This window comes from Rhipicephalus sanguineus, chromosome 6, assembly GCF_013339695.2.
Source record: "Rhipicephalus sanguineus isolate Rsan-2018 chromosome 6, BIME_Rsan_1.4, whole genome shotgun sequence".
NCBI lineage: Eukaryota > Metazoa > Arthropoda > Arachnida > Ixodida > Ixodidae > Rhipicephalus > Rhipicephalus sanguineus.
The window spans coordinates 145421561-145432549 of NC_051181.1; the positions used below are offsets into that span (position 1 = coordinate 145421561).

The 10989-nt window shown below is 46.1% G+C and overlaps 2 protein-coding genes across 2 annotated transcripts; both read left to right on the forward strand.

Moving 5' to 3' along the window:
* The first annotated feature begins 178 nt into the window (after nucleotides 1-178).
* On the forward strand, nucleotides 179-7528 carry LOC119396679 (nuclear inhibitor of protein phosphatase 1). Its single transcript, XM_037663980.2, has 7 exons — nucleotides 179-268; nucleotides 537-597; nucleotides 1613-1766; nucleotides 2271-2485; nucleotides 4631-4769; nucleotides 5821-5885; nucleotides 6017-7528. The coding sequence occupies exons 1-7, from the start codon at nucleotides 240-242 to the stop codon at nucleotides 6350-6352; spliced, it is 999 nt and encodes a 332-aa protein (XP_037519908.1). The 5' UTR covers nucleotides 179-239; the 3' UTR covers nucleotides 6353-7528.
* A 1287-nt stretch (nucleotides 7529-8815) lies between these two features.
* Nucleotides 8816-10714, forward strand: LOC119396678 (aspartate aminotransferase, mitochondrial). The gene has a single exon (XM_037663979.2). It carries the CDS (start codon nucleotides 8946-8948, stop codon nucleotides 10224-10226), a length of 1281 nt encoding a protein of 426 aa, XP_037519907.1. The 5' UTR covers nucleotides 8816-8945; the 3' UTR covers nucleotides 10227-10714.
* The last annotated feature ends 275 nt before the right edge of the window (nucleotides 10715-10989 follow it).

Consider the following 10989-nt stretch of genomic DNA (forward strand, 5'->3'; position numbering starts at 1 on the left):
CAATAAATTAACGTAATTTTTGAAGCCTTAACTAGCGCATATTTGGTATTCAACAGTCAAATTTATTATGCAAATATGTAAATACAACTATAAAATTGCAAATGAAGCTTTTGTTGTTTATATTTACAATGAACTAAAATATTTTTGAGCTACCTATGTGCGTGATTGAGTAAATTTAAGAAGGCGTGACCTGGCCCGACTTCAAAAACAGCTGTCGGCAACGGTGATCAAAATGTAAGATGGCGAATCACTACGATGTGCCGTCTTGGTAAGGACACACTTTTTGCCGTATAAACTTCCTTGGCGGCCATTTAGAGCCCCAGAAATAATCGCGCTTAGCATTAAGCTTAACAAGCTTTCGTAACGGTATAAGCGGTCCCATTCTGTAAAATCGATTGGATGTTTTATGGCATGTGGCCAAGTGTCGGGGTAGTGGCACGGCGTCAACATCTTGTCTTTCGGGGCTTCTATTTTCGTCTTTGCTATGCGTGGTTATCGTTGTAAGTATCTTAGTATAAACTGCCTGCCGTTTTCAGGGCTGGAAAGCCTCCTGTCGGATTGCATCTCGATGTTCTGAAAGGCGAGAAGCTTATACAGGTGAGAACCCACTACCGGCGCCAAAAGCGGCATATTTGGTTGGATGTGCGCGCGTTTTCGAATGTGTCGTGCGGCAAATTTTAGAAGTTTGGGCTATCAGCGTTAGCAAAGACGATTGTGTCAATGTTTCTTTTGTTGCTCTGTCCCAAAAAGAGTTGGATTATTAGGGTGTTGATCTTGCACACGAAAAGTGGTGACATGTGAACTGAGCAAAAAGATACCCTCGCTTGTATACTGCTTGCGCGTGCGCACTTGTACCACACGTTTGTGTTAATCTTGGAGTAAAATTGGTTAATCTCCAGCGCTTTTCCTGTCTTCTCTTGTGTATGTGTGTTTTTAATTGGCTCTGATAGTGATTGCGAGCTCCAGCAACCAACTATAGCCCGCATTACCGGTTTGAGTGCCGTGCGCCTCACATCACAAATACGATATATATGTGTGACTTGCGGTGAAGTTTCAATGCAACTAGCCCACGTTGCGCTGCGCAGAGGATTGTGGTTTCGTTTCGTACAATAGCATTTCGAGCGTGCACGATTTGTGTGTGGTTGCAGACAGCACAGAATTAGTGGCTGTGATATTAGGGAGTTTTCGAATAGGGGCCCCAAAAAAATAGCGTCGAGGCCACTGCGCATGCGCGAGACCCGAACAGCGTTTGGGTTTTGCGTTGGGGACGCTATTTCTCGAGTTTAGCGGGAGCCCCAATGCCTGCCCGAAAAGCTTTGCGTCAAACAAACATGACGGCACCCACTGAAGCGACGGCTCTTGGTCAAGACTAGAGTGAACAATAGAATAGGGGAGTGGCCAAAGCGATGCAGACCCTATTCGAAAACTTCGTATTATATGCGTCCTGGTTTGTGCGCTGTCTCCCTATTGTATATTCCACCTTCGCTGAGCACCGACCACGATGCTAGTAGAGTGATTTTTACCGTGCCGCTGTTGGACACCGAAGTAACAGGGGCGGAGTCTCTTGCTGTCCTGTAGAAATGTTAATGCCCTCCGTATTTTGCGTTTTCAGAAACTCATGATAGATGAGAAAAAGTGCTACTTGTTCGGACGAAACCCCGATCTGAACGACTTTGTCATCGACCATCAGTCGTGTTCTCGTGTCCATGCTGCGCTCGTCTATCACAAGCACCTGCAGAGGGCATTCCTGGTTGACCTGGGAAGCAGTAAGTACATGTCTCCATATTTACTGGGGAAAAGTCAAAATAAAGGCAATTGGTTCATACTTAGGACTGTGCAGCGCTCACAAAAAAGATGGACGAAAGAAGTGCACGCGACATGCACTGTTGTGTGCTTTTCTTTCGTTCTTTGACTTTTTTTTTTTTTTTGTGAGCTGAAACATGACGGACAAAAGGACGAAGCAGGCCGGCACCGCCCCATTGCTTTTTATTTCTGTGTACATTGTGTTTTAGCTGGTTGTTCACGTTCAATCCGTATGTACCGTTTTGGTGTCCTACCTGAATTCCGAAACAGCGTACATTTCCTCTCGTTAATCAGTTCAAAGTAGCATAAAAGTTTTAAAAGTGTTTCTGATTCAATGAACTCTCCGAAACTTTCATCATTTTGTTGACCGGAGTTGCTGTTCTTGTGCAAGTCCTGACTGCAGTCTTGGCAAAAGCCATCTCGGAATGCGGCACTGTGCACTAAACATGTCTGCCTGTATGTTTCAGCACATGGAACATTCATCGGCACCATTCGGCTGGAGCAGCACAAGCCCACCCAGCTGCCTGTGGACAGCAAGTTCCACTTTGGTGCATCCACTCGCCTCTACATCCTGCGTGAACGGCCCCAGAAGCTGGCCGCGCGGCAAGGTGACGATTCGACCGTGACGGAGGAAGTGGAAGGTGGCCTTCTCGGCCTCCCCGAGACTGAGACCGAGCTTGATGTGAGAGACGAGCAGGCTTGTGCCCTCACTAAGGGTAGATACGTGGGCGTGTTGTTAGTGGATCATTTCTTAAGCTTTGTTATAGTGCAGCAAGGGACAGGGACACCAGAAAGAAAGGTAAGAGTGCTTTGTGTCGTCGTATGTTTCTGGTGTCCATGTCCCTTGCCGCGCTACAACGAAGCTTAAAGGGGCCCTTCAACACTTTTTCAACATGGTCAGAAAACGCTGCCGATCGGTAGTCGAGGCTCCTGAGAACACGTGAGCCAAACATTATAGCACAGCACGTGTCCTGGAATTTACTACAATTAAGTCTCAAAGTCAGCTAGAAATCGCTCCCTCTTCTCTCTACCAATGATGCCATATACCCAAATTACTGCGCCATATAACCAAAGTCCACGGCCATTGGCTAGCTTGAACATCATGAGCTGCATAGTTGCCATGGCCGCTGCATGCCCATGTGCGCTCTCTCAGTCACACTGAAAGTAAGCCGCGCGTTCCGAGGAAAAATGAAAATAAAGTGCTCAAGGGGGTCATGACACATGCTGACGAAGGGACGCCTCTTCTTGTCCCCTTCTCAGCCCGCTCCCTGTGTAGCTTTCAGCGTACTCGCTGGTACGAAAGGAGAGAAAGCGTGTGGCAAATCCCTCTAACTCCACTCGTACTTGACGGATTCTAAACATTTTTGTGGCAGTCGATTCGTGAGGCAATAAGCTCCTTCAATGAAGCCATTGGACGATTACTTCGAAAAGTGTTGCAGGGCCCTTTTAAGAATTGTACACTCACAGCAAGAATTTCATTCGAGGGGTTAACTTATGAAACCCGTGCCACGATTTTATTCCATTGCTCTTGCTTGTCACACTTTGTCAGTGGTCTGGGTGTCACTCTGCTTGTCTTATGATTGGGATCAGCTGGCTAGCAAATAAGATCAAATGAAAATAATCCTAACATTATACCCACTTAGGTTAGCCCAAACGAAATTTTAGGCCTCACAAAAAACCTAGTTTCAGATAGTGTAGATACAGAGAAGCATCCATGCAAAATTTTTTACGTTTGAAATACTATGTACAAGCAGAAGCAACAAGGAAAGCTTGCAGATATAGCTGTTCTTACTACTGAAACCAAAGAAGAAGAAAAGACAATGCCATCACCAATCAACAGAAATCGTATGTGACACAGGTGTGACCTTGAATTTACGGCTCCTCTGTATGGCCTCCGATCGTTAATATGGAGAGCGCTGAAACATCTCAAGAGGCGGCATGCCTGGATATATGTCCTAGCAAGAACCACCAGGTGCACATTTCACTCACTTAAATGCTGTTCGAAGAAATCTATTGTTACCTGCGCTGTAGATTTGCCAAGATTGCTTCAATGGTATATACTACTTGCTCATAATGAAGCTAGCCAAAGTGAAGGTTAGTTGCAGTTGGCCTATTATGTGTCATTCCCACCAATGAAAATGTTGTGCTTGTGTGAATAGTAAATTTTTGGTTCGAAGCAAATTCAAAGCGAATAGTGATATGGCCTAATAATTTCGAATCGAATTTGAATAGTGTATATTACATATTATAAAGAAAAATGAGCATATTTGTCATGACCCAACTAACCTGCACAATATTTTTTAGAATTGAAACAAGGCATATGTAAATGTCATTCTTTTATTTTTGGTTCAAAGGGAAGTGAAAGCAACTTTGAATAGTAGAAGGATTTGACTTTTGGTAGAATGCGTGATAACCTGTAAAATATGTTATATGTTAATTTGTAAATATGTTATATGTATGTTATATGTAAATATGTTAATTTACTATACTTAGAGCATATAAGCCATTATAACGAGCTTTTAACACCCCTCCACTGCAGTGAAACCACCTTTACAGGGGGTTACATACTGTTTATACCTATGTCTATTCGTTCATTTCGAATACTTTGAAATTTAGAATAATTTAAATTTGTTTCAAAGCGAATTCAAATACTGTGATATTCGTTTGAATATTCGAACTGCTCAAATATTCGCACAAGCCTAGTATTTCACAGTTGTAATCTTAACAATCCTCAACTTAACGTTCACCTTTAGTGCCATTTGGGGATGCAACGTGATGGGCAGATGTGAGGGAGTTCCAGTACGAGCTGCATGCTCCGTCGTTGCAGAATCTGACCGAGTACAACACTGCCCACAACCGGAGAATAACGATGCTCGGTATCCCTGATGAAGAGCTGAAACCTCCAAACAGGAAGCAGAAAAACCTCAGCGTCAAGTTCAACGAGGAGGAGGACGTTATTAATCCGGGTAAGCTCAGAACCACTCTGGAAACACAAATTACTAGGGCTAAGGCTTGGGCAAGTTTGTTCACTGTGCAAAGAAGGGAGAACAGCATGGAATTTTAGACAAACACAAAGGAAGACAGACGACTACAGGTTATACTATGACAGTTGAACCACACGTGACTACCATTAATGCACTATCATCACTCTGACGTCAACATCACCGCATCACCACTCTGTATCACAAACACGTGAATCATCTGCATGATAAAAAGTCAATTTCTTTTTTAGAGAGGGTTAGAGATGCCATACTAACACATTCATCTTTGAGGCATACCATTTCAGCTGCTTCATTATTTCTCTAGTTGTTTTTTCTTTGTGTCTGGCAATGACATTTGTCTGGCGAGACTTAGGTGTGCAGCCACAGTCCCTGCAATGGATACCAAGGTGGCCACTAATAGCTTTTTGTACGTTATACTCGTGTTCCTTCAACCTCACATCACCTTCCTGTTTGACCTACATATCTTTTTCCGCAGGACAGCGTGATCGAATACACAACATGTTCCACGCATTCTACGAAGCTGGGTTTATGGTTTTTTGCATAGTACTGCTGCTTATTTGCTGTGTTGTTCACTTTCACACACATAGACGATAGCTTTTTTGATGCAGAGAATAGCACTCTCACATTGGCATGTTTCTGTGTCTTTATCAAATTATGCGCAATCCCATGTATATATGGTATCACAGTAAACTTTTGACCTCTATTGCAATCTCATGCTGATTGCCTGTCCTGGATGTTCTTTAGCTTTTTTAAAAGTGACTCTGCGACAAAAATTAACAGATGTAGCGGATACCCTGTTGCCTTGAGATATTCTAGCTGTTTACTAAAGCTCTCTGAAATTCAGTGGGGACAGACACAAATTGGTAGGACTTCACTGATTGCCTGATGCAGCTGACATGATTTCACGAACACTGCTTCACACTGTTATAAGGTTGATCCGATCAGCTGATGCCACGTGTCTAGTGGGTCACTTGCAGTACTGTACCTGACATGGCTGCTGTTCTTGTTGTTGCAGAGGATGTGGACCCATCCATAGGAAGGTTTCGCAACTTGGTCCACACTGCAGTCATCCCAAAAAAGGTAGAGTCCCGCATGCTGCGTGTCAGATGTCCATTTCGGCAAATGAATCTTGCGAATGATTTGCCTAGCAGTCTTGCTTACACTGTGCCAGTTGAGCACGTGATCACGCTCGCTGTTCCCATTGCATGCAGAAGGCAAAGATGGACACTGGAGACCCACTGAGCACCCTGTTGCCTGACTCGGACAAGTCGAGCCACATGCACCCCTTCTCAAAGCCCGAATCCACGCACGTCTCTCACCTAAGTACCATCTTCTCGCCAATGCTCTCGGCCAAGCTCGGGCTTCACCTGCCAAATCCTGCGCCCGAGATCGAGCCGGCCGGTGCTCCCCTCGAGAACCCTGCTGCACCGGTGGTAACGGTGCACCCAGCTGTAGTGGATGCCAACCTACCGCCGGAACCCAAGAAGAAGAAGTACGCCAAAGAAGCATGGCCCGGAAAGAAGCCAGTGCCCTCGTTACTCATGTGAAAGTGGAGATTGTTGCGTGGAACCACTGGCTGCAATTCCATTGTGGTGGGAAGAACAGTTCTGCTCACGGATTTAACAGTTGAAAAGGCACTGGGCCAGCGTGTGGTAAATGTGCGCTGGCTGCGCCAAGTGCCTCTACATGTTCGTGCGCTGCTGTGCATTTCGGTCGGCAGATACAAGAAATGATCGACGCCAGCAGCAAAGCTGTGGTACGGACACTCGAGACAGCTACTGCCTGCAGGTGGAGCGCCACTGTGCTGCTTCGAGGTCCGTCTCTTCTTGTGATTGGCATTGCCATGCTGCGGGGAAGCAGTTGTGAAAGATAGTGTGGGTGGATGTACGCTACTTGGGTGGTCCTGTCAGAACAACCGTTACACTGCTCACGGTAGATTGTGTGCATTGCTGGTCAAAAGCGCCCACACATAATATTGGTGCAGTCAATGTGCTGGGATTTTTTAGGCTATACAACTTTTTTGTTATCACATTTGACCTGTAATGTAATTCCATTACTTTATTCGGACTGCTGTACTTGTCTAATTATACGTTGTCCACGAATGTGTGTTGGCCTCTACATTCACACCCCAATGCTGAACAAAAAATCTTTTTCGAAGGTAGCATATGGGCATTTCTAAGCAAACGGTGAGCCACTGTATTTAGGATAATTGATGAAGGTTTTATTGGTCAAGGTCAAAGGCAGCACCACCATTTTAACCATGTCATAGACTGGACATTGTCATGTCACAGACTGAACCATGGGCATTTGGTGCCTTTGATCATGATTACAAAATGGTTTTATTTGGACGTGATTATTAGTAGTTTTTGTGTAATGTTTTCGGAACAAAGGTCAGTCCTTAATTGAGTGTAGTAACATGGCTGTAGTGGAATTATGCTAATTGCAGTGAGTGATATTTTAAAAAATTTGCACAGCCTAAAAACAAAATTACAGAATGCCAATCACAGCCATTTGCGTCATCAAAGAGACCCTTTTTTTTTGCTTTTTTGCACTGTCATCCCTTGTCATGCTCAGCTTGAAGTTTACTGCTCTACAACATGACTGCTGTACATTATACATATAAGACATCATCAAATCTCTTTGTACACGTTAAATAAAGTGCATGTTATTGTGGACTTGCCAACTATGCATGCGACAGTTGCAATAAATCTGTGCACCTTTCAGCTTGGTTTATTCCCACTAGGCAACATCACATAGTTTTAAGGGAATGACTATGCTAGTAGATTCTGGGTGCATAAATATGCAGTATAAAAATGCTGTAATGCCTATGTATTACACAGAAAGCTTCCACTGTATAATGTACAAGTGCACTTTTTAAGTGCTCATGGGCAAATACAGAATATGCAAGAAGTCACCCCCTTACCCCCATTGCCTGGTAATCAGCTATATACTCAAAGGTAAACATTCAGCAGACGAACAGGTGAGCATTGCTTATATGTATTTTCAGTGCCCCGACATAAGTGTGGCAAGGTTCGCCGACTAGCATTTTCATGGAACGGTTGATGTTTAAAATATAATTTGGTTCAGAGTTTTCATTCCCTCTCTCGCATACATACAATCAGCTGATGTGGGCTTGAGGGTCCCTTAGACTGCGCTCCCTTAGCAAATGGAAGTCTTAATCTCCTTTCATTCAACCCTTTCCACTGTAGTGCAGTAACTTCGATTTAATGCAAGATAAGTGGAAAAGTTGCTGGTTGTATTCATTGTAACAAAGCACTTACTACAAGGGGCATAAAGCAAACGGACGCCTTGTACGAATACATTATCAGCTTTTTTAACTGCACATGTGCACTAAACATGCTGCATGCAACTTTAGTGCTGACAGTCTTGTGTTATCGACCGCCTTCGTTAAAACGCGAATTCCGTGAAGCCGAGGGTGACTGCCAATCAAGGTCCCGCTTCACACTGGGGCCTGGGCCTTAGCCGTACGTGATAGTTAGCCGCATGTTATAATTTCCCAAACACGGCCTTTCTGGCAGCCAATTTTGAACTTCTCCCTTGCCTCACGATCACAACCGCAGGCGCATCACCGGCCGTTTGGAGGAACCGCGATGGCCGATTGAGAAAAGCAACAAGCTGCTGCTTTTACGTTCATTGTGATCGTGGGGTTTAGAACAAAGTAATGTTATCCGGATAGCGCAACAAAACATTGACAGAAGAAACGAGGGGATCGAGACAGGCGCTAAATTAAAAAAAAATGCGCTATCCAGATAACATTTCTACGATTTCTACGATGACTGACCAACAAGGCGATTTCGCCACCCTCGTCTATAAAATAAAGGTTAAGAGTAAAAGGGTCTAAAAGAACTATCACAGTTGAGGTAAATGACCCGGTAGATGCAGCCAGTAACCTGTTCTTTAGTGTCGCCCTCTAGCGAAGAAAACGACAGATGTTAGCGCCATTAGCGCTGCGCCGGCGTGGACGTTTCTTGAGCTTCTTTTCAGACCTGCTGGCAACATCAGCGAGTGCGAAAACCTCACCGGCAGCGTTATTTCTGCTCCCGGGCCGGCGCTCGTGAAAATCCGTCCTTTTGACCTCTCCCGTGTTTGACAGTTAACCGCACCGGAGCGCGCGCTGAAATGGCCAACGCTCTGAAGAACTCGTTGTTTGGTTCACTGCCGAAGAGCGCTTACGGAGTAACATGCGCACGCGCTTGCTCGTGGTGGTCACATGTCGAAATGGGCCCTCCCGACCCGATCCTGGGTGTTACGGAAGCCTTCAAGAAAGACACAAACCCGAAGAAGATGAACCTGGGTGTCGGGGCATACCGCGACGACGCCGGAAAGCCGTACGTCCTGCCTAGCGTGCGCAAAGCCGAGGAGATAATTATGTCGAAGAACTTGGACAAGGAGTACCTGCCCATCGGAGGTATGTCGGAATTCTGCAATGCCTCGGCGCAGCTGGCTTTCGGCGAAGACAGCGATGTCGTAAAGAGCAAGCGAAACACGACGGTTCAGGGCATATCCGGAACGGGCTCGCTCACAATCGGCGCTTTCTTCTTGGGCCAGTTCTTCAAGGGCAACCGCGAGATTTACATGCCCACACCGACGTGGGGCAATCACATACCACTTTTTAAGCGCGCCGGGCTCGCGGTTAAGCAGTACCGCTACTACGACCCCAAGACGTGCGGCTTCGATTTCAGCGGCGCGCTGCAAGATATCGCCAAGATACCCGAGGAATCGGTCATCCTTCTTCACGCGTGCGCACATAACCCGACCGGCGTGGATCCGAAACCGGAGCAGTGGAAGGAGATATCGAAAGTGATCAAGAGCCGTCGCCTGTTTCCGTTCCTGGACATGGCGTACCAGGGATTCGCCACCGGAGACATCGACCGTGACGCGGCGGCCGTGCGGCTTTTCGCCGAAGACGGCCACGGCTTTGCTGTCTCCCAGTCTTTCGCCAAAAACATGGGCCTGTACGGCGAGCGTGTGGGCGCATTCACGATGGTTTGCGGCTCAAAGGAAGAAGCGGACCGTGTGATGTCCCAGATCAAGATCATCGTTCGACCCACCTACTCCAACCCGCCCATCCACGGCGCCCGAATCGCGCACCTGATTTTGACCGACCCCGAGCTGCGGCAGCAGTGGCTCAAGGACGTTAAGGGCATGGCGGATCGCATCATCAGCATGAGGACGCGACTGCGAGACGGTCTGAAGCGAGAAGGGTCCACGAAGAACTGGCAGCACATCACCGACCAGATCGGCATGTTCTGTTTCACCGGCATGACGCAAGAGCAGGTAGCTCGGCTCATTAAGGAGTTCAGCGTCTACCTCACCAAAGACGGCCGAATCTCAGTGGCAGGCATTTCTTCAAACAACGTAGACTACTTGGCACACGCGATGCACCAGGTCACCAAGTGAAGATATGTCTTCACCACCGGCTTAGGGCATCCATACGCAAGACGACACAGTATAAGCCTTTGAGTGTTGCCCTTGTAGGTTGGATCACAGTTACATCTGCGTCAAAAAGGCCGTAGGTGGTTGGCATCGATGTTGCTCGCTGCCGTGCTCGTGTTTGACTACGGCTTCACTCCTATTCTCGAGTAAGTCATCAGTGACACCTGGGACTTGTTCCAAATGTGCTGTACGAAAGGCATTAACATTTTAGTCATTTGTCATTGCTTTAGCATTCTGTTGCAATTCATTTTTCCACTGCGACCGGTGACAGTATTGGTGATGAATATGTGTCACATTTTAACAAGCAGGCTCGGTACATAGTTGGTTTAACGATGAGGAGTTTTCTCATGAGCATCCTTTGCTGTAATTTCTTTGACATTTTACTGTAGTTATTGAGAAGTGTTCATTTGCCGTGGTAATAGTTTTCGTGAAATAAATTCAGCTTGAAATGACTTGGATGTTGTTAATTTGCATGTTTGCCGCGCACACGTGAGTGTGGAAAAAATGGATGCTAAGTGTTTGACAACACTATGCTGCGCAGTTCTGTGTGTAAGCAGCCTATTATCGGACTAGGGCAACCCTCAAACGAATCTTATCTGCACAAAGTGTCCCTTCTGGCCCAAACGCTTTGAGTGGCAGAAACGGCGGCTTAGGATCTGCTATCACTAACTGCTCTCCGCAAGGCTCCAAGATAAGCACGTGTTACTGACCACACCTACAAAAAGCA